Raw genomic sequence first — 24661 nt, forward strand, 5'->3', positions numbered from 1 at the left:
TTGCTCAGTACTTTAACTCTCCCACCTTCATCATCTCTACTCAGTTGTACCTGATACCCTTTCCATGAGATCTTGACATATGCTTATAACTTCTTACTGAAGTCCTCACAGGAGCTCTCGTTCCTCATTTTCCACCACTTCGTCCTCTGTTCTGCCCTTGTTCTTTTCCTCATTCTACATACATACTTTCACACAATGACAATGCTCTCCCCTTTTAACACTTTACACCACTATCTTTCTCGTTACATCTTCTGCACAGAATACTGTATAATCTAACTCAGGGGTGCCCATTACGTCGATCGTGAGCTACCGGTTGATCGAGAAGGTAGTGTAGGTCGATCGCATAAACGTCACTGTGTAGATGTCATATGTCATCATTCAGCAGACATTAAGCTCCCCATCCTGATTCGCTGTTGCTCCCCCGTGGCAAAGATTGAGTGGTGAACAGATGACTCAAGCTACACATGGAGATCCAACTTTCATCTTTACTATTCCGAAGATGAAGTAACTCAGCTGTAAGATGCCTATATCTATAACAAAAGTTATCTGTTCCCTGTAGTGTTCCGGAAAATGAGCCCATTGCTGAAATCTTTTTCAATATCTTTATTACCATATTGTTTTGAATTGTAAATTATTGAATGATATCAACTGCTTTGACTACCTGTAAACATTGAAACAGTGAATGTAAAATACTAATCATTAGTAGTCAGTATAGTGGTTTCAAAATTTACCGGTTAGATTTTATATATGTTTTACGTTTTATAGTAAAAAAACAGACGTGTGATTTTACGCAGCCAGCTGGCATCTGAGCTGGAGTCAATCGAGTCTGATGCATGGGAACGCCAGTGCCAGCATCTGGTGTGACATATAAAATACACTTCGGGTATTAACATTACTTTCAACACAACAGGGTTGTAAGTGTCAGGTGTGCCGCCATATTCCATTTTCTTCCCATTGTGCCATATGATAAAAATGTACCTCTATTAACATTATAATCATTAATCGTTAGCTTCTTATCACAGAAATCCTGGAAAATAGCTGCATCAAAGCCTTAACGCAGTGGTTCTCAATAATTTTCTGTGATACCCCCAGGGGACAGAAATGTTTTTGTGCCCCCCACCATTTTAAATACTATTAAGAAAGTGATATCTTTTTATTTATCTGTACTGTACAGACTGAAATTGAAACTGAAACCAGGGAAATGCATCAAAATGGAGAGCACTGAAGCATACGAACCTATTCAGGAGTCAAATTACATGTTGAGTACGATGAATTTGTACATGTTGGCAGGTGTGCACTAACATTGAAAGTACTGTCTGCCTCTCATGACCCCCAGGGGGGCCCGCCCCACTATTTGCTATATGAGAAGCACGGCCTTAGCGGAAGTTTCTTCAATGAGCGCGGTTGCATTTTATTCAGGGAAGTTACTATACTGCTCAAAAAAATTAGAGGAACACTTCGAAAACACATCAGATCTAAACTGGGGGAAGAATGATCTTGATTATCTTTCCTGATAATAAGTGGGTGATGTATTAGTAACAAAATGATGCCACATAATTTGATAGAAATGAAAATGATCACCCTATAGAGGGGGGAAATCAAAGACACCCCAAAAATGATGCAGCACACTGGTCCATTTTGCCAAAATGTCATTGTAGCAACTCAGAATGATTCTCAATAGTTTGTGTGGCCCCCACGTGCTTGTACGCATGCCTGACAACGTCGGGGCATGCTCCTAATGAGACTACGGATGGTGTCCTGGGGGATCTCCTCCCAGATCTGGACCAGGGCATCACTGCGGTACCTGGATGCATGGAGGAGATTCCAGAAGACAGGTAGTTACTCCAGGAGAGCTGGACAGGGCTGTAGAAGGTCCTTCAACCCTCAGCAGGATCGGTATCTGCTCCTTTGTGCAAGGAGGAACAGGATGAGCACTGCCAGAGCCCTACAAAATGACCTCCAGCAGGCCACTGGTGTGAATGTTTCTGACCAAACAATCAGAAACATGTGGTCGTTCACATTACCAAAGAAATGACAATGCCACTTGTCAGTGATGTGCAGACACAAAAGCATGACGTCAAATGCATTGCAGTGTGTTTTCGGAAGTAAAGATCGCTACAGTGTGTGCTGTCTTTGTTTTTTGTGCAAGGGGAGTCAATATTTTTATCGTGTAGGAGAGGCAAGAATTTTGGCTATGGCAGTTTGTGGAGGACTGGCTGCGATTTGTGGGGGTGGATGTCGGAGCCAGGAATGGTAGGACATTGCCGGAACACTTTTGAAAAATCATTTTCGGATGACAAGAAGAACTTGTCTACCTCAGTGATTACTTTTATCCAAGCCTCGCATGGCAAACCACGCCTTTTGATAACATATAGGTCGGGTAGATGTCACCAGATGGTTCAGGCTGCAGTAGATCGGATACATATCGGATTTATATCTACATATAAATGAGGCCTGAGTCACATTTGAAAAATCTGAATTTGTGCTGTTCATACTGACATGAAAAAATCAGATACGGGTCACATATGAAGTTAGCACTCTCGTTCCATCTTCACATCAAAACTTGGCGATTTGTTTTCTGAGAGAATGACATAGTTAAACTGAGAGAAAAGATAAAAAGGCCCAAACTATTGGGACAGTGGAAAAAATGGTAAGCAGTTTATAATATTGCCAAACAAAAGAGCTTTTAATCAAAACGCACAGCAGTGAGCGCCTGCGGATGCTCGAACTTTTCCTCATCAAAAGGCCTTTTATACACTTACAAACATCAAAGGCCTACGTCTTTCTTAATTGCCCAGAATCTTTTCTTACTCAATGAAGTTATGCTTATGTTTTCATAAAAGCTGAAACAAAAAAAAGAAAAGGAAATCAGTGGATTATCATCCCTGTGTGTGCGCCTGTGCATGTGCGTGCGTGTGTGCGTGTGTGTGTGTGTGTGTGTGTTCATCTCAATGTACACATATGTAAATGCATGCGTTTGTCTGTGTTCTGTAGTTCAGCAGCCCTCCAGTCACTGAGACGACCTGTACAAAACTAGCAGGTTTAGATGAAGCAATTACATTATTGCCCTTGCACTTAAAAGGAAGAGATTATTTTGCACTTGAGAGCTTTATTGCTGACAGTCCTAAACAGAAAGTTGGCGACGCACCGCGGTGTAAGTGCGCATGGTCAAGGAGTTTTCCTCAGACTTAGATTTAGATCTGAGTGTTGCTCAGGAAAAAAAGAGAAAATATGTCTGTATGTACAGTAAATATATGTAATTGTCAGTGCTCATTCTGCACTCTCAAATATTCGCTATACTGTACGTATTGCATTAAACTCTCACTTGTTAGGTGTATCGGTTACACGGAAGACATGCTGGAAAATGTGCACCCTCTGCGAATCTAATAGAGACGGAGAAGATATGTCCAGGGGGGAGATAGGTTATTATTTAAATTTCCATCACTTTTTAATGTAAATCTGAAGGATAGTAAATATACTCTAGTAGTCAGGAACGTGCTCAAGCTCGGACCTTGATGATAAATACTATTAGAAACACCAATACAAAAGCTAAATAATAAACATATTGTTAAATAAATCTCTCTCTCTCAAAACTAAACATTATTATCTTTTCCAAAGCAGTATTTTGGTACAGCGATTGTATTGGATGTTACGTTATTGTGAGATGTCCTGTAAGTGTGCATGTGTGGAACTATTTGCCCCAGGCCTCCTGGCTCTGGTCTGCCTGCATCCAAAAAGCCAACGCTGCATTTATGATGACCGCCCTGTCCTTTTCATTTCTCATCTTGTTGTCTCACTCTTCTTCTTCACCTGTCTCTCCCTCTCTCGCTCTGTTTCTGACCTGTCTGTCTTCCCTCTGAAACATAAGCTCAACATAAGATATGCTTTATTGTTAGTTTTTGTGTGCAATTCATGTAACATTTTTTTGACTGCCTACAAGCACTTAAAGGTAGGAGTTTTGTAATTTTATTTGTATTTGAAATTCAGATAATTCTATATTTTATTTATGTTATAATCTACATTCATGGTAAAAATGATTAGACCACCCTTGTTTCTTCAGTTTCTTGTTCATTTGAATGCCTGATACAACTAAAGGTACCTTTGTTTGGACAAATATAACAATGACAACAAATATAGCTCATAAGAGTTAAATTATTTGGCAGTACAATGCTATATATATTCATGTAAGTGATTTTGGTTATTATCAAGAAAACCATGGAAGTTGGTAGATATCAGCTCTTAAATTAAACTCTTATGAGCTATATTTGTTATCATCATTATATTTATCCAAACAAATGCACCTTTAGTTGTACCAGGCATTCAAATGAATCAATAAACTGAAGAAACAAGGGTGGACTAATCTGTATTTATTTATATTTATTGTATATATCAATATGTATGTAAGTATTCATTAAATACTAGTTATGGCTTTACATATGTTTTAACTTAATACTACATTTATATTGATATTTTGTATTTTTTGTATTATTTGAACATTCTTGCACAGGTCCACACAATAATAAAAAAAAAATAATAATATATATATATATATATATATGCACACAAACACACACATACTGTATATATACACACATATATAAATTAATAACAATAATAAAAGCACCGAAGTGAGATGACTATTATAAAAAGTGAATGCCTTTATCTGTGGCCTACTTAAAAAAAGTAATTAGAGTGAGCGAATGAGTAGCTAAAACTATAATCCATTGTTGTACACTAAATTAAATGTTGCAGCGGGATATAAAATACTTAAATGAATTCTTCCACGCCAGCTAGTTATAAGTGTCTTGAATAAGCGTATGACAGCATAAGTTCCTACTATGCATTTTGATGAGCAGTTGAAACATTTATTTATAAGTTTGTTTTTCATATTTATGTTATTGCTTATTCATTTTTTTTGTGTTTGTGTTTTTCTATGCGTGTTCAGCCAGACTCCACACGGCTCCTTGTCGGGTTTGAGCGAGTGATTAGCTGATTGAAGCGCTTACTAATTAATGTTTACTTACTAATTAATGTTTTAATTAATTTCCGTAATGAAGCACATGGCACCACGGTACCCTAAGTGCACGGCTTGTAGTGTAAATGTCAGCAGGTACATTGGCCTTTATTCCCTCTGCGTGTGTGTGTGTGTGTGTGTGTGTGTGTAAGGGGTTGCCACCCTCGGTGTCTGCTCCATGCACATCAGCACGTCCATGCTTCGGGAAAACAATCCCTTGTCCTTCCTTCACCTTTCCCTTATTTGTTCCAACTGAAACTGTCTTGATTTGTAAGTTGATGTTCAGCAGGGGAAAACCTGTAGATTATCCAGCTTTCATTAAGGGAGGAGGGAGAGGGGGTGCTCGTGTCAGAAAGAAAGAAGAAATCAATTCAATACAGACTTAACTGAAGGAAATTGCATATTCTGCTCGTATGTGCTGATCAGGCACTTTTCTTTTCCTCACCAGAGACCTGCCTCCTTATTAATTGCAGTGTGTGCGCATGTCCACGAGCGAGAGTGTGTTTGTTTGTTTGTGTACATCCATCTGTGTTAGGCACTTGGGTGTATGCTGGAGGTCAGTTTTCAGACCTCTGTAAGGGCATCCAGCCAGATGTGTTAGCATGTGTTAGCAGTGTAACGGTACATGTATTCGCAATCTGATTTTTCAGTACAACACAGAAGCGTACCGAGTTCCCACACGGAACACATTGAGTTCGTGACAGGAAGTTTTACTGCTTCACGATATACAGTATTCATTTGTAATTGCATTTTCTTCCCTTAACAATGAACCGAACCGTGACCTTAAAACCGTGGTACGCACCGAACCGTGATTATGTTGTACCGTTACAGCCCTACCACGTGTGTGTTGGGTGCACATAGACAGGTGGAGAAGAGATTGCTTGGTATTTATGAACAAATGTCATAATTGTGACAGGATGATGTATGGCTTTCCCCTCATTCTTCTTCCTGCTAAAAATACACATCCATGATAAAATACAGTCTTAAACGCTGATGACCAATTTAGCTTTGCGGACAAGGTCATGAGAGATCTGGTGGGGGTGGGGGGTGTGTTTCCCCCCTCCGAGGCCTGTTCTAATCTACGGAGCAAGAAGAGGGGCTCAAAGTCGTTTCTCTAATTGCTTTTATAAGGTGCCCTTTTCACACGCTGTCTTCCCCCTGCTCGTTCACTTTCACTGTTAGAGCACCTTAGCAGCGCACCTGCTTGGAGAAAGGAAAAAAAAAACAATTTAATTTAGCTGTCACTTTTTATTGATGCCATGTATCCACATTTTCATGAAGTTTGGGCCAAAGTTTAGATTCTTACCAACTTGGGAGCATGAACAGAGGTATACGTTAAGTGCTTTGTACAGTTACATGATTGCCAATGATATTTATACTAGCATACATGCAGCATAGTTACCCTGAACATTTTATAATCATTAGCAAACATAACTGGACAGGCAATATTTTTAGTAGCATTTGAATGTCCCTCAACAATGTAGTGAAACTTCAAAAAGTTCCTCAGAAATTTTGAATGGGCCTGCCTGTTACTTAGCGCTGGCCCCTGAATCCTTGTTTAAGTGTATCCTTGCAGGTTGCTAGCATGTTACATGCACGGTACGGCCTGAATAATGGCTTCCGAATAAGGTGGCAGTTTTCAGTGTTGGTTTTCAATTATGTCGCCATGGTTACACATAATGTTACTAAATATAAATAGTGCTCCTCCCCACATTGAGACCTATCCAGTGATGTAACGTGTTGGGGTTGTTCACACGGTACAGGCTGAAGTGGGGGGTTCCTAATCAAGTGACCCGTTTTCAACTTTGTTCATCACTTAAAGTACGTTACGGCGGTTACCCATAGTGTCACAAAACATAAATAGTACTCCCACCATTGAGACCTATTCTGTGGTATAACATGCATTCGCACGGTTTGTCCTGCAGTAGTTGAGGCAGAATAAGATGTAAGACAAATAAATAATATATCTTATCAAATACCTCACGGTGGTCTAGTGGTTAGCATGTTGGCCATACAGTCACAGTCACGAGACCTGGGTTCGAATCTCTGTTGGGCATCTCTGTGTGGAGTTTGCATGTTCTCCCCGTGCGTGTGTGGGTTTTCTCCGAGTACTCCGGTTTCCTCCCACATTCCAAAAACATGCATGTTAGGTTAATTGGCGATTCTAAATTGTCCATAGGTATGAATGTGAGAGTTTATGGTTGTCTATATGTGCCCTGTGATATGTACCCCGTCCGAAGTCAGCATACCCTCGCGACCCTAATGAGGAGAAGCGGCCTAGAAAATGGATGTTATCAAATATTATATATAGTTTGACCACATAAGCCTGATTGAATTGAAATGTCTCACGCAGCTCAGTGCCCTCCACAAAACTCACTATAACTTTAGGGTGTTTATCCAAATCACCATGAAATTTGTACACACTTTTTTTAAAGGAACCATATGCACACATTTGTAAAATTTGAGCAAGATTCCAGGACAGGAAGGCCTGGAAGGGGAAACATTTAACTATAAAGACTACAAACGATTGGATTGGAGAATTATATACGTCTGGACAACAACAAAAGAAAACGTTGTTTTTTTACAAACAACTGCTTTTAGGAATGGAAAAGCAATGGAGGAACAATGTAAATAGTACATGTTGAAAACAGGAAGTGAACACATGTATTAGCAATTGATGTGAAACAAAGAGAGGGTAGGATTAAATAAGGTCTGCTTCTTCCTACTCCTTTTCGGGCATGTGGAATTGTGAATTGTACGCATGCATGTTGGAAATTAAATTAACCATAACCATAACCATTACCAATATAATAAGCGTAAATAGAATTGCTTGGTGTTAAAAGGTGCAGACAAGTCTAAAGATCTACATGGGTGGATCTGACTAATCTTAACTCTGATGAAATGTAGATTTACCACAGCTTGGACAATAAATACAGTGACAGCTGTTCAACTGCGATGGAAAAAACACCCACACGTCACTCGCTGACGCTGGGAACACCAAGGTAGGTTGCAAGGTGTGCGCTAAGCACTTACAGTAATGCCTTGCACACTGCCACTATATTACATGTATTATCATTCATAGTAGCCATGCAGTAGTTCAGTCTGATTGGCTTCTGGCTGCCCTGTTCTCGCGAGACAGCTTTTCTCCAAAAAAAAAAAAAAAAAAAGGAAGACACCCATACCGAGAACTGTCTGTATGTGAGTTTTGGTATGAGTAGGATGGATCGCTTTTGATTTCTTAAGTGTTGCCCCTCCAAAGGTGATCTATAAAGGTAGCCAAAGGGGGCGTCAGGAGGTGATGCAAGATGGAAGAGGGGGGTTAAAGTGTGAGTGGGAGTTGCCCACAAGGATTAGGGGATGAGGTTGGGCCTAGTGCATTAAGACAGTGTATTATTTGGCGGTTCCACTTGCTTGCGTCCATTAGGGGTTGGCTGCTGTGCTGTTAAAGAGGTCAGCTAAGTGTGGTGTGTGTGTGACTTTTTTGAGAGTTAGTAGAGTGGTCCAGTGTCTTATTGAACAGGACGGGTCTCCCCCATCTCTAATACCTCTTCATTTTATTGGATTGGATGGCCCCCGTTATAATTGTATTAGAGTTTACCCCCCTCAAGCTTGCAGCCCCTCCCTGCTCTTACGCCATCTATCTACTCAGCAGTGACCACAGTGTCACTCTTTTCCTCACATGTGATGCACACAGGAGAAAACCCCCCTCTGCAACATTCCTGTCTCACGTTCCCATACGAGCAAAGTGCTTGCTGCATTTTGTAGAGGTCATGTTTGCATGACCATGGCTTTTTCACTTTGTATGTGTGCAACTTCCTGGTTTGTTAGTGTTTTGAATCATTCTAGGGAAAGAATAAACCATTACATTTTGGTGCAGGTTAGGATAGTTGATCCCGGACATTTTTTTGGGATTTCGATTACACAGGGGCACAATTATATATACATGGTTAAATATACACTGTACATACAGTCACCTGAATCTTTTAATAAGTGTTGTTGAAGGTTCCAGAATATCTTTTAACTTGACAGGACCAAGCCCTATTATCTTCTCATTAGTGATCTTGATTGACTGCAGCAGATAGTGTCTCTTTTTTGCGTGCTGTATGTTTTCCAGAACAGATGTGGTGTTGAACAGGTGAATCTGTAGGGCCCTGTGATTTCTGCAACGGAATCGCGGAGTCCAAAAAACAAAAGAAGCAACGCACACAGAAGAATGAGAGGGCAGGTACAAAAAGTAAGACTCCAGATGACTCCTTATCAGAAGAAGATGAGTGCTTGTGCCTGGTCTGTGCAGAGCCATTTGCAAAGAGCCGCCCAGGAGAAACCTGGGTGCAGTGCACAAGATGCAAAGGATGAAGGATGCACTCCTAATAAATCATTCAATGTGTGCCAGAACTGTGGTTCTGATGATGACTGTGGCGAGTGAGCAGATTTATTTGTCAGGTGTTGTTTGAGGTCTTATGGATGGATAATTGTTGTTGGCACAATGTCCACATTTCAGGACTGGTTTAAGTTCATGATGAAGTAATGCTTCCTTTTTTTTTTTTATAAGCACTTCAATCTGGAATTTTGAGTTTAAGTAAAACAATCATTCAGTGCTTATGGTTAATGGCTATGGTTCAAGCTAAGTGATAAATTTTGATTTTTGTGCCTGACTTCAGTGTTTACTTTTAAGTAAAATAAAAGTCCTTGTTTTATTAGTTGGAAAATCCACTGTGACATCTTACCCCATCTAGTGAGACAACTTACAGTAAGTGATTATGGGGTAACATGTCACATGTTCACTCTCTGTATTTGATTGCTTATAACTCAAGGTATGAAAATTACATGAATAGAAAATATATACCCAAGACTTTGGTCTTTCACCTGGTACACATTTTGTCTTTACATGATGTATTGATTGTAAGAAATATATAATAGTTTAAAAAGTGTGACATCTAGCCCCTGTCTCCCCTAATGCGCCTCAAAGCTGGTTGCCACTCGACTCACAGTCACCCGCAAGAAGAAGAAATCACAACACCACCATGCAGACATGTCCGCAGTGTACTGTGGTAAAGTTACTTCTCGTTGGACAGCGGATATTCTGCTCCGTAGCTACAGTGGTAGTTCACCCTCACCGTGCCTGTGCCTGTCAATGTGCGGAGCAACGTGGTGGCCAGTGGTGGCTGTGGCCACCCCATTGGCCATCTAGACATTTCAAGTGTCAACTTATTGCCACCCCTATGTGAGTAATGGTCTCACCTTGGTCGCCCCAAGCTAGTTTGTTAAAAAACTGTCATATATTCTAAATCACACCACAAATTGATCTATAACCATGTCAAATGATTAGGCCTACCCTAAAAGTATTTTGTACGACCAATTTTCCAATTTTATCCTTCACTGGATGGACTTTTTATTGGATGGATCTTTTATTGGATTAGGCACCTGAGTCACAGAGATTTGTTACAAAATCCAAACAATATTGTCGGTCACGCTGTATAACAAAAAAGTAAATTGAGCAATGCTTTGGGTGCATTATTTTTAATGAAGAGCTATGAAGAGCTATTTTCATAACCATATTCAATTCCGCAAATTCATGTTTGTAACATATGAAAAAAATAAAAAAATCTAAATACAGTTTTTACCATTATTAGAGCTCTTTATACATGAAATAACACCCCTATAGTCACCTTTACACCCCTTTTATCCTTTGCTTACACTACATTGTGCAACACTTATGCGCAGGCCACGGGATCACTGCAGGGACACAAGAGGCGGCCGCCGCTGTAAGTACTAGCATGCTACCGAGCTACAGTAACTAGTTAGCCTCCAATTAATTTATTCTAAACTTAAGAAAGGGTTTCAAATGGAGTGGGGAAGAAGGACAAAGCCAAAAACTTACCACTTCCACATGGAATAGGAGGAGAACTGTTTTTCACTCTGTCATGTCGGACATGCCATGGCTGACTACATGCAGTGTTAAGATAAGGCAATCTAAGGGAGTGTCTCTTCAATGTAACATCACTGACGCATATTGTGACCAGTGTACTACATATGACTTGCCTTTCAATATTTTTTGATTAATAATAACTCATAGTCAACCATGAAACAGTGATATCTTATTAATTAATACATTTTGGAAAGACCGTGATATAGTGATGGAGCAATGTTTGAACCATGAAGTGGCGAGGGACCACTATACAGTATAGTAGATAGAATCAGAGAAAAGCTTGTGCTCATGTGCGTTGCAATAAATGTATTCCAGATGTGTGGACGGGAAGTGACGTTGGGGATTCAGAGTTGAGTTTTAGCTGGATTACGGCCGCAACAGTAGCCCATGTTATTGTTGTGAGTATTGTTAGTATGATTATTTTGTTATTATTATTTTGCCTGTTGTGAGATAATTCAAACCCGCAATAAAAGCCTGTTGTTCCGGCGATCAAGTCTGGTGCTTGTATGTTTCACCTACTGACACCTGGTGACCAGTGTCGAGTACTGCACATCACAATTCGAATTTGCCTTATATTTGTATTTTAATTCAATTATACATTTTTATGCTTGAAAATGCTTAAATTAGGCAAAAAACGCATAAAATTTACTTAAATATGTGTATGTATATATTTTTTTACTAATAATAGGCTGTATTCAAACACACAAGGCCAATATTTATTTAATATATGTTTGAAAAACCGTGAAGGCGCAGAATTCGATGTGGTGAGGGATGACTGTATTCATTGTCTTTTCAGGGCAATACAGTATTGCCTTCCCGTTTTGAAAGGAGGTTACAGTATGTGAACAAGTACGTTGCTAGTCACAGTTGATGCACACTTTTGCGTTGGACCTTAGTGGGAGTTGTAGCGACATTCCATCTTTGCTATAGCGAGCAATCAGACTTCTGTTTTAATGGTGAGCCTTTCACATGCTCAGGAAGAACGTGGAGCTGGGGTCAGTAAGCTCTCAGCGCTGCACACTCAGCGATTACACTGCAGTGAACCAGCGAGGCATTACTGCTTCTCACTTTCCCTTCACCCTTGAAGACCCTACAAGTTGTCAGGGACCTCATAAAAAACGATTGCGTCCACGCCTTCTGTGCTTCCTTTTCTATCCTTTTTTCTCCTCTTTCCAAAACCTGGCCATCTGTCTAATTGTTCACCTCCATGGCTTTAATGCTTTTTTACATGCTCCCCCCGCCCCCTCCTCTTTCCAGGCAATAAACTTTATTTTCTTCACGAGACTTCAATCTACAGGGGGAAGGGTGCTCACCTTCTCACTGCTGGATTTGCTCCAGTGGCAACCCCTCCTCTTATCTTCACTCTGGCTTCCCATCACGCCATGGTTGCGTCTCCAGAGAGTGTGGCGGATATGAGTTTGTCAAGCTGACATCTGCACTCATCTTCTCTGCTGGTCACCTTTCCTCACGCTGAACTCTTAATGATCCTACCTCTGCTGGCTCTGACCTTGCGTGAACCTCTTTTTCCTCATTTCTTCTCCCTCCAATCTCTCTCTCATGCACAATTGAAGCGGTGGTTCTCAAACTGTAAGCACACTTAGTGGACTATTTCTTCTCCACACTCTAAAGTGTGTGAAGGTGTCTCGAAGTGTGAAACAGTTGTCTCCCCTCACCTGTGATTACTGCTGTGTGCACATCATATAAGCAGGTAGCCTTATAATCATATCTATAATGGCCACAATCAGCACTTTAATGCTTTGTAATATCATCCATGAAATGGTAAAGTGTAGCAGCAAGAGGATAATTCAGGCATAGATAATGGTGTGATTGCGCGTTTTTACCCTTGAGTCACAACATTGAGTTTGTTGTGTGTGTGTGTGTGTGCGTGTGTGTGCATGTTTGCATGTATAAATACACCCCAGGGTAGTTAACTTGCCTGTAAAATGCCTGAAGAAACACATTTCCATCAGAAGGCTCGCTTAACCCTTCACCGCACCGTGGATTCACCGCTTCATGGAGCGACCTTGCTGCGAGTATCATGTACACTTTGCTGAGCCAAGGAAGACATTCCCTAAAGACGCATGCTGGACGTGTGGATCCAACGTCCGTGGAACGCTCCTGCGGGGTGTAATGTAAGCTGACAACTGTCTTGATGGATGGGAACGATGATGGAGGCGAGGGAGCGAGGGAGCGGTCAGAATTCCTGGTTACCAAACCCAAAGACCAGCTGGGAGTTCTGAGTGTGTCTCTCACTTGGGATGAGTCTATAGCAGGGGTCGGGAACCTTTTTGGCGGAGAGAGCCATGAAAGCCATGTATTTTAAAACGTACTGTATTTCCGTGAGAGCCATATAATGTTTTTTAACATTGCGTTGGCATGCGTGCATTTTTAAGCAAGACCAACAATTTTAGAATATAATAAGTCTCGGAATGTATTCTTTTTAATAACGTTGTTATACTGAAGTTAGCCAATAAAAAATTAAATACTTCTTACCATGAATGCGACTTCTGGTGCTACATGGTTTTGCACCGCACTGCATAGCTTTCTTTTTTACAAGATGGCGGTGTAAACAAACTGGATAGCATTTTGGACGCTAAACAAGCGGGCGAATGCAAGCCAAGGCAACCTTTTAGCATTAACCGAGGCACCACTGTATAACCAATGTTTTAAGTAACATATCAAAATCATACAAGTGTAAAAACAAGTTATCCACTTTAATTGAAAACTAAATAAAACTAAAGTAAAAGTGCTCATTGTTTGAAGACACCTGACCGACAGAAGAGGGATGTATTACCTGTACAGTCAGTGTTTTAAGTAAGATATCAAAATTCATACCTGTCATACAAATGTAAAAATAAGTTAAACACTTTAAACTGAAACTAAATAAAACAAAAATAATGTGAAATACGCAAGTTTCCTGACAGACAAAAGAGGGATGTATTACCAGTATCTGTATTTTAAGTAGCATTAAAATCCATACTTGTCGTACAAGTGTAAAAATAAGTTAACTACTACTAATTAAAACTAAATAAAACAAAAAATATTTTCAAACTACTCAAGATCCCTGACAGACAGAAGAGAAATGTATTAATTGCAGTCAATGTTTTAATACCATCAGTTGTAAATTTTTTTGTGGCGATGACACAAGAACCACAACAAGAATCGAGGTAATCCTTCAGATGCTCACTGAGCTCAAGTCTTATGTTTGCTGACGTCACACGTGATGATTGTTTGAACTCCCAAGTTACTGTATATTTAAATCGTGAGGCATATTTTTCCAGGAAATTGTGGTTGAACTCCATTCAAGACTTTTGGAGGTTCCAGCAGTCTTGTTAATACTAGATTACCATTACTATTGCTTGTCATTATGAATCTCCTACTACTGTTTTTTGTATGCATTGTTTTTATTCCATCCCAATGTGAGTTTTTCCTTGCCTCCGTCGCCAAAGTTCTTTCTTGTGGGGTACAGTTTATTTTATTGAATGTGTGAATGTGGCCTCCATGTGGAAAGTGTTTTATCGAATGAGACATACAAATAAAGCCGGTGACCAAGTTGTGTTGTTAACAGTTGTTGTGTGTGTCTTCTTCACAGCACAAAGCCCACGTGGAAGCCATGATGTGTGACCTGGCCTCTCTCCGCAGTGTCAGAGAGTTTGCCGACTCCTTCAAAGCCAAGAAGCTGTGAGTACAAACAATATTAATTATGTTATGTTACGGCATCACCACTTATTTTCTCCTTAATTTTCTCTACAGCTTTCACTTACCTCCCATGCTGTGCTTTAGTACCTCTCCATATAGGACGATATGTTCTCATTGACTTTGTTGGTTAGAGGGCAAGCAATTTTGTCACTTTCTTGTGCCATTTCCAGCTAAAAGATTCACCATTCACCACATACAAATTGACTTTAAATCACAGTGTATGAATAATAGTACTGGTCAAGTACGGAATCACAGGAGTGCCAAAATTAAAAGGGAATACGTGTGGAAATGTAGTCATATTCTTTTTCCATTTTGTCCTTGTTTTTTCTGTATTGTCTTTGTTTTTTCCAATTTGCCGTTGTTTTTCCTGTTTTGTATTTGTCTTTTCCACTTGCGTCTTGTCATTGCATTTAGTAATGACAAAGACAAAAGAATGATTTCTGCATTGTCTTTGTTTTTTCCATTTTGGCGTCGCTTTTCCTGTTTTGTCTTTGTCATTACTAAATGCAATGACAAAACGCAAGTGGAAAAGACAAATACAAAACAGGAAAAACAACGGCAAATTGGAAAAAACAAAGACAATACAGAAAAAACAAGGACAAAATGGAAAAAGAATATGACTACATTTGTATATTTTTTATATATTAGTGATTCTCTTTGTATTTCCACATTTGTATATTTTTGTATTATTAATTGTCTTTGTATTTCCACGTGTATTCCCTTTTAATTTTGGCACTCCTGTGATTCCATAGTCAAGCTGCTAACTTATCTGCTAATGCAAACACGACAGTCTCCATCTCCTCTCAGCCAACACTCGCCAAAAAGACACAGTTTTGTCTCAAGGTATGTTGACGTATTACGACTTGTGTGTAACTTACAAATAACGTTAGTGAACGGGTGTCAACGATCGCATAACTTATTGCCCGCGGATGCGGGACGTATGAAAAGTTTTGTGCACGCACAAAATTTTTAGACGACTTGGACGTATTACAACGTATGCCGGCGTGCTTCAGCGTGCTCTTAACATATACAAAACTTACCCATAACTTATTCAACGTACGCCAGCGTATTGGCCAAATTTTTCATACGTTGCCGTACGCTGGCTAAATCGTCAAGGTGTGACAGGCGTTGGGCATTGGGCATAAGTTGTGAACGCCGGCAACACGCTACGCATTCGTTGATATAAGTTGTCTATAGGTTATAGAAACGTTCTATATAAGTTACTAATACGTCATGTATACGTCGAACTCGTTATGAAGACGCTATATATACGCCCAAGATAGCAAAAAAATCGTCGGCAGTTCAACGTATGCCATCAAAATGATCACGTCAGGCATGCGCTGGCTAAATTGTCAAGGTGTGACAGGGCGCCTGATGTTAAATAACTCTAAATTTGTGACTTATTCAAGTGACAAACCTTACAGTTGCATAAAAAAGATATCTTTACTTGTTGCTCTGTTGAATTTGTCAGCTTATGAAACCCACACTACTCCATCAATCAAGGATCAGACTATCCAAGTGAATTAAGAAAAATAACATAAAACACAAGTTATTACATTAACTTTGTTCAAAACGTTTTTGTCAAAGTTAAAATGGGCTTAAATACTGTAGAGTCAACAATTGTGAGCTGCTAACAACATGTATGACAGATGTAGCATTTTACAAAAAAAAAAGGCTGCACAGTCCAACTGATGGTTTGACTACAATAATTTGTCTGCATACAAACATAACACCTGCAAATACTAATAATTGCAACAGCAGCTACACATAAATAATATGTAATCAACTAAAAATTACAAAATAAGAGTTGACTCTGTTTACAACTATATTGGTCAAGTTTTTAGGTTAGTAACTAACCTAAAAACTGATACTTTTTAAAGTCTGTAATTGGTCGGGACACACCTGCTCACAGACCTTCAGCATGCACTGCTTCAAAAAACGCTCCCTCTGAAAAACATTTGGAAGCGTTGGCAATTTCTTCAGCCACAATAAAGTTAGCTTCCACTGCCGCATTGTTTTTGGCTGTGGATTTCGTGACCACACTCTGCTGCAACCACAGTTTGGCTTTTAATTCTTGGGCAATTTGTTGCGTTTCTTGAAGGCTAGCTTTGGCGTACTTTGCTCCGTGTTTAGTGTCAAAATGCCGACGCAGATTGTACTCTTTAACAACCGACACCGCTTCGGAACACAAAAGACATACCGGTCTTTCTTCTTGAAGCACAAACAAGTACCCACCGTCCCATCTTTCTTGAAACGGTCTTCCATCCGCATCAACTTTTCTCTCCCTGGACATTTTGGGGTCATTATTTATTTGTCAATTCAACTCGTTGGCATTGATGTGGAGACACTGCCGTTTAGTGGCGGTGAGCCGTCACTTCGTATTGTAGTTGACAGTCATTGTGGGAAATGTAGTTTTTGATCAAAGCACGCTTTTGACCTATTTAATTGCTCTCGCGGGCCACATAAAATGACGTGTAGGGCCATATTTGGCCCGCGGGCCTTGAGTTTGACACCTGTGAATTAGACCATTAAATATAATATAAAAATATTAGAACTCTAAAATAAAATTTATATAAAACATATTTTAAAAATTTTACATAAATAAAATCAAAACAAATTCTATAAACCACTAACCATTCCATTCCATTTTCCTCCGCTTATCCGGGTCCGGGTCGCGGGGGCAGCAGTCTCAGTAGGCAAGCCCAGACTTCCCGGTCCCCGACCACCTTCTCCAGCTCCACCAGGAGGACACCAAGGCGTTCCCAGGCCAGCTGTGAGACATAATCCCTCCAGCGTGTCCTAGGTCTTCCCCGGAGCCTTCTCCCAGCTGGGCATGCCCGAAACACATCACCAGGGAGGCGTCCGGGAGGCATCCGGACTAGATGCCCGAGCCACCTCAGCTGGCTCCTCTCGATGTGAAGGAGCAGCGGCTCTACTCTGAGCTCCTCCCGGATAACCGAGCTCCTCACCCTGTCTCTTAGGGTGAGTCCCACTACCCTACGAAGAAAACTAATTTCAGCCGCTTGTATCCGCGATCTCGTTCTTTCGGTCATGACCCAAAGCTCATGACCATAGGTGAGGGTGGGAACATAGATCGAACGGTAAATTGAGAGCTTTGCCTTCCGGCTCAGCTCTCTCTTCACCACGACGGTCCGGTACAGCGAACGCATTACTGCAGACGCTGCGCCGATCTGCCTATCGACCTCACGCTCCAACCTTCCCTCACTCGTGAACAAGACCCCGAGATACTTGAACTCCTCCACCTGGGGCAGGATCTCATTCCCAACCCGGAGGGAGCAATCCACCCTTTTCCGACTGAGAACCATGGCCTCGGATTTGGAGGTGCTGAGTCTCATCCCAGAAGCTTCACACTCAGATGCAAACCGTCCCAGTAAACGCTGCAGGTCACAGCCCGATGAGGCCATCAGGACCACATCGTCTGCAAATAACAGAGATGAGATCCTAGTGCCCCCGAACTGGACTCCCTCGACACCTTGGCTGCGCCTAGAAATTCTGTCCATGAAAATTATAAACAGAATCGGTGACAATGGGCAGCCTTGGCGGAGGCCAACGTTCACCGGAAACAGGCTTGACTTACTACTGGCAATGCGAACCAAGCTCCTGCTCCGGTTGTACAAGGACTGAATGGCACGTAGTAGCGCGCCACCAATCCCATACTCCCGGAGCACCCCCCACAGGACACCGCGAGGGACACGGTCGAATGCCTTTTCCAGGTCCACAAAGCACATGTAGACCGGTTGGGCAAACTCCCAAGTACCCTCCAGGACCCTTGCAAGGGTGTAGAGCTGGTCCAGTGTTTCGCGACCAGGACAAAAACCACATTGCACCTCCTGTAGCCGAGGTTCGATTAAGGGTCGTACCCTTCTTTCCAGCACCCTGGAAGGGAAGAGGCTGAGGAGTGTGATCCCCCCTATAGTTGGACCACACCCTCCGGTCACCCTTCTTGAAAAGGGGGACCACCACCCCAGTCTGCCAATCCAGAGGTACTGTTCCCGACTTCCACGCAATGTTGAAGAGACGTGTCAGCCAAGCCGCAGCTCCGATCGGCTGCCTCAGCAATGGAGGCACGGAATAGAGCCCATTCGGACTCGATATCCTCGTCCTCCCCCGGGATGCAGGAGAAGCTCTGCCGGAGGTGAGAGCTGAAGACTCGACGAACAGGAGACTCGCCAAACATTCCCAGCACACCCTCACTACACGTTTGGGTCTCCCGGGTCTGTCCGGCATCCTCCCTCGCCATCTAATCCAACTCATCACCAGGTGGTGATCAGTTGACAGCTCAGCCCCTCTCTTTACCCGTGTGTCCAAAACATGCGGACGCAGGTCTGATGATACGACTACAAAGTCGATCATAGACCTGCGGCCTAGGGTGTCCTGGTGCCATGTGCACTTATGGACATCCTTATGCTGGAACATGGTGTTTGTGATGGACAAACTGTGGTTCGAACAGAAGGCCAACAACATCACACCGCACGGATTCAGATCGGGGAGGCCGTTCCTCCCAATCACGCCCCTCCAGGTCACACTGTCATTGCCCACATGGGTGTTAAAGTCTTCCCAGTAAAATGACAGAGTCACCAGTTGGGGTGCTCTCCAGCACCCCTCTGATGGACTCCAGGAAGGATGGGTACTCTGAACTGCCGTTTGGCGCGTACGCACAAACGACAGTCAGGACCCTTTCCCCAACCCGAAGGCGTAGGGAAATGACCCTCTCGTTCACCGGGGATGACTCCAACACAGAGGCACTGAGCCGGGGGGCTATTAATAAGCCCACACCAGCTTGCCGCCTCTCCCCTGCAGCAACTCCAGAGTAGAACAAGGTCCAGCCCCTCTCGAGGAGTTTGGATCCAGAACCCAAACTGTGGATCGAGGTGAGTCCGACTATATCTAGTCGGAATGTCTCAACCTCTCTCACAAGTTCGGGCTCCTTCCCCGCCAGAGAAGTGACGTTCCATGTCCCAAGAACCAGATTTGGCCGCCGAAGACCAGGTCGCCTAGGTGCCCGCCCTCGACCGCCACCCAAAACGCAATGCACCGGACCCTTATGCTTGCCCCCGCAGGTGATGGGTCTACGGGGGGGAGATCCCGTGTGGCTTCTTCAGGCTGAGCCCGGCCGGGTCCCACGGGTGAAAGCCCGACCACCAGACGCTCGCCTGTGAGCCCCTCCCTCAGGCCTGGCTCCAGGGTGAGGCCCCGGTATCCCACTTCCAGGCGAGGTGCGGTCTCTCCTCGTGTGTTTATTCATACGGGTCTTCTGAATCACTCTTGGTCTGGCCCGTCACCCAGGACCTGTTTGCCTTGGGAGACCCTACCAGGGGCATATAGCCCCAGACAACATAGCTCCTAGGATCACTCGGGCACACAAACCCCTCCACCACGGTAAGGTGGTGATTCACGGAGGGGTAAACCACTAACCTACCAACCTAATACTTTTTTGTATGGGAAGAGATTATTGTTTCAGCATGTTCTAATTAAATTTTGTTGCAAATCTATATATTAATTATACATTAAAGATAATCTACAAAAATATTTAGAAATCTAAAAAAAAGTCAAAATTAGTATTTATAATTTTTTTTAATGAATACACTAGGTCCCCAACTTACGAGCATCCGACATGCGAACTTTCGGAGATACAAACACAAGCCGACTGGTCTATTTTTTCATGTATTTTGCCTTTTAGTACTGTAACTCCATATTTATACTGCTACATGCTTGACCAGTAGAGGGCACTGTGACACTGCTAATGGGACCAACAGGTACAGGAAGCCGCTCGGTAGAGAAAGCTAAATTGTAGCTGTATGATGCAACCCGAACAGAGCGTGTGATTAAAGTTTATGAAGAGTTAATAGGCCTGCTTAATTCTACACCACCCACAGAACACTACCTCTTTTAGAAGAGTCTAACGACGACAACAATTTGTCCTTTTTTCAATAACTCCTCCTCCTCCTCCACCACAACAATGTATGCTTGATCACTCCTCTTCAAAGGTAAATAACATTTATAATTACGTATTATTATATCATTTTTATTGTTGTTTTTTTTCATTAATTATCCTCGTTTAATATTACTACTACATCCAAACTCATATTTACATACATACACATATACTGTATATGTATACACGTACATGTTGTACCTATATTATTGGTAATATTACCTTTCCCCCTACTTAAGAACAATTCGACTTAAGAACGGTCGTCTGGAACCATTTGTGTTCGTTGATTGGGGACTTAGTGTATATAGAAAATTATTAGTGTAATACAGCATATATAACTTGAAGAAACCACTGCCTAACCATCCTGCCACTTTTTTGTATGGGTTGGGGTTATTGTTCTCATTTTTTTTTTTTTGCAGAACAATTACGCCAATAAAAATAAAAATAAAATTTGAAATCTAAAAAAATGTTATCTAAAATAATCTCATAAAACAGTTCAAAAATATATACTGTACATTATACAGTACATTTATATTATATTATATTATATTATATTATATTATATTATATTATATTATATTATATTATATTATATATTATATTATAGATGCAAAAATAAAAAAATACAAAAGTAAAATTGATGACTAGTTTTCTTTTATCACTGCATACTACAAGGGATGCTCCGATCAGGGTTTTATGCTGCCGATTCAGATACCGATCATCACATGGAGTAATTATACATTTTTCTATTTATTTATGATGAGTACTATTGGCCGGGCGTGCCGTATAAAGGGGAAAAAAAGTCAGGACAGTTCCAAGGGAAAAAAATCCCTGAAAAAAGATACCTTAAAATCATCTTAATTTAGACAAAAAAATATTTTACTGACTTTTTGAAGACAGCATATAACACTCGTGAAACTTTCAGAAGATGAGACGCCTTCTTTAAATGGGACTTTGGCAAACACAGTGTCTTCTACCGCTGAGAAAGGCTGCTCTCGTCCGATGAATTTAATTATTTTTTGGGTTACTAGCTTAACCGTCTGACTGCCACACACATAGGCATTTAGTGATTTTAGATTTTTTTAGATTAGTGTTAGCCACATGGCTGCGTTAGCTGCCGTTTGACTGATGATCACGCCGTGAGCCTCCAAAACTCACCATACTCCGTCAAGTGTTGTTCTTCAAATGCCGTATTAAAGCTTTTTAATGTGCTGCCCCCACAAGATGTGGCATGTGTTAGCAGTTAGGCTCCACACGACAGACATGATTGTTTTTGTTTTGAAGGAAAGTGGGAGGGTGACGCCGCTGAAGATGTTAGTTAGGGCAAGACAGTATACGGTACGCAAGTGTTTGCAGCGGTCTGCAATAGTGCTGGCCACAGTTGATGAGTTTTAGTGATCAAAAAGGACAATGTTGAAAGGCATTTATCGGCATTTACCAGTAAGTGAACAAACTATTAGTAATTGTTGATACATGGAGAAGGATTAGGATAAACTCTGCTTCTTCCAACTTCTTTTTAGACATGTTGAATTGTGCCAGTGTAATCATGATGTTCCTTATTGTAACTTGTCAAGCGTGTTGGAGGCTCTTGGGTGATTCTGGGGTTGACTGTGCAAGCAAAACAAAAATAGTCACTCACGATCATTCATCCTTATGTAAAAATGTTGAAAGGACATCCAGACTGTCCCCGATGGAGACCATATGGACAAGGACTGAGGGGTCAGCGTGCATATTTGTGTCTATTTACTTGACATTGGCCTTGCCGACATCTTCTTATTTTGTGTTGGTCAGCATGTGTCTTGTTGTTGGGCGCTATTTCGAGGGTCACTTGTTTTGTCATCAATACTGCTCAAGCACCTACAGGTCTCTTGGTAGTGCAGCGTGTGTTTATGTGTATGTGTTGGCATTAGTGTCAGTGGGGTCCCTTGGGGAGAAGCACAGCAGCCATTGCCTGCAGCATCCCTGAGGCAGGCAGGGTATGGCCATCCTGTACACAAGGCCTGGGCCACAGCCAAACCTCATGGTGGTGTCCCCACAATGTGTGTCTTCTCATCCCCCATATTGAAGCTTTGCCCTCCCTTTGACTCTACCTATCCGCATAATTCTCGTTTATTTGTTGCTGCTGCCATTTGTTTATATGCTAAGTAGCGCCTTTCTCTCTTTTTCTTATGTCACCTTTCAGTCTCTCGCACGCTGCCTTACTATTTTGGCAAGGTTGTATTTCTTCATTAGCGCTACTATTGAGTAGGGGGTGGGGAGTCCCAGGGGACGTCAGAGTACATTAATTCTCATCAGAAAGCGAGCGGAGCAGAGTGGAGGCTGGGAGCTCTGAGCTGTGAATGGCACTGGGCAGCTGTCTTAGTCTGCCACCACTCTATTACTGCACGTATGTCTTCGGGCATAATACGCAAACATGGGCGCACACATACATCAAGTTGTGTGCACGCATGTGAACACTGAAGCGTGCGCACAAGCACGATAATGCTCCCATAGCGTGTCATTGACAGGTGAAATGTAATCGGAGCCGTTTTTGCCTTTCCTTTTTTCCTCTCACAGTTCTCACTCCCTTGCTTTTAAGTGCTTTAGTCAGTGGCTTTCACGCTGCTTTGTGTTCCATTGACCCCGATTCCGCTTTAATTGCCTGTCCTTTGAAATGAAATTACCTGGATATTGATATTGTTCAATGCAGAGCAATTTCATCTGGATGTAATTGACGGAGAGTGGCGCTGACAGAGCGGCCGTCATACGATTTCAACTGAATGTTGCGTAATTAACACGGCCTATTTCTTCCTCTGAACGATCACCCTGTTGTCATTTTAAAAACATTACTGTTCATGCAATAGATGCTGCATAAATACTGCATTTCCTTGAAAGGTAAAAGGAGGGTTTATTTACTGAACTGCAGAGAGTGTAAGGTTGAAGTTTGCCATGCTTGAATTGGTGAATTGTTACTACTGTTACTTCTGAGCTGGCTCATTGTCTATTAAATGGAGCTGGAGCTATTTGAGTTACGACAATTCAAGTTTGCTCTTGCTGTGAGGCTGAAAGACCATGCTTACCATAAATGTTCCAGTTATAGCGTTTATTTAGGTAAAACCACCAAGAGGATAGGGCTTTAATTGATAATTGGAGGGAGGCCATTACTTCTGAAATGTGAAATATTATTATATACAACAATTACAAGTTTTACACTAAAATAATGATGTGGAGTGCATTAGAAAGTGGATAGGAAACCTAGCTCTATTTGATCACATGGTCATTTATCATCAAGTATATTGCACAACACAGCAGCAACAGAACCAATGTTGTAATAGTGGAAACTGAGCTATCATTGAGTGTATAGCCTTTTGTAACAGCAACGTTGACTATAAATTGGTAAATTGTTGATTGCTTCTCTGAGACTGCTTTTGTATGTGTGTGCGTGCGTGCGTGTGTGTGTGTATGTGCTATGGACATGTGCATGAATACCAACAGCCGTGAATGACATTTATTTTATTAGGGCCGAATGAGCATTTACAATTTTTTTTATGCAGTTTAATTTGTAATTTTTAAAAATGTAGACATTTTTGTACAATGTATCAAATGCTAGCCGTCTGTGTGTTTTTTTTTATTGTTATTTTTTCTTTTTTTGGAGTGAGTCGCATACAGTTTCACACCAACAGTGCATGCAGACTCAGATACAGTATTTATTTATAAATGAGTCACAGTGTCTACCATATTGGAGGCCACTCTTTGAGGACATACAATACCATACACCGTTATTAGATCATCCCACTATGGTATAGAACACACACAATGTACACATACAATGTACACACTATAGGTAAGTCTCTACTGTAACAAGTGTGGCTGTTTTTTTTTTCTGTCAACAATAAAATGCAGGGTTAACAGCCAATAGTCTGGGCCCAGCTCTCTTTTGAACACACATGCAATCTCCTCCTTGCTGCTCCGCATTATCATGGAGGTCAGGGGTCGTACCCAGGGGCGTTATTTAAAGTAAATATATAAACCATGTCTCCCCGTTTGGTAGTTAACACCCTCGTTTGACTAGCGCTGAGATTGC

General features: G+C 41.5%; 1 protein-coding gene across 2 annotated transcripts in view; it reads left to right on the forward strand.

Annotated features, from left to right (window-relative positions):
• wwox (WW domain containing oxidoreductase) overlaps positions 1 to 24661 on the forward strand; it is a 241343-nt gene that overhangs the window by 54681 nt on the left and 162001 nt on the right. For both annotated transcript variants that reach the window (XM_054775914.1, XM_054775915.1), the window contains exon 6: positions 14536 to 14624. In XM_054775914.1, coding sequence (XP_054631889.1) covers positions 14536 to 14624 — 89 coding nt within the window. The remainder of the gene's footprint in view (positions 1 to 14535; positions 14625 to 24661) is intronic.

The sequence above is a fragment of the Dunckerocampus dactyliophorus genome, chromosome 5 (assembly GCF_027744805.1).
Source record: "Dunckerocampus dactyliophorus isolate RoL2022-P2 chromosome 5, RoL_Ddac_1.1, whole genome shotgun sequence".
Lineage (NCBI taxonomy): Eukaryota > Metazoa > Chordata > Actinopteri > Syngnathiformes > Syngnathidae > Dunckerocampus > Dunckerocampus dactyliophorus.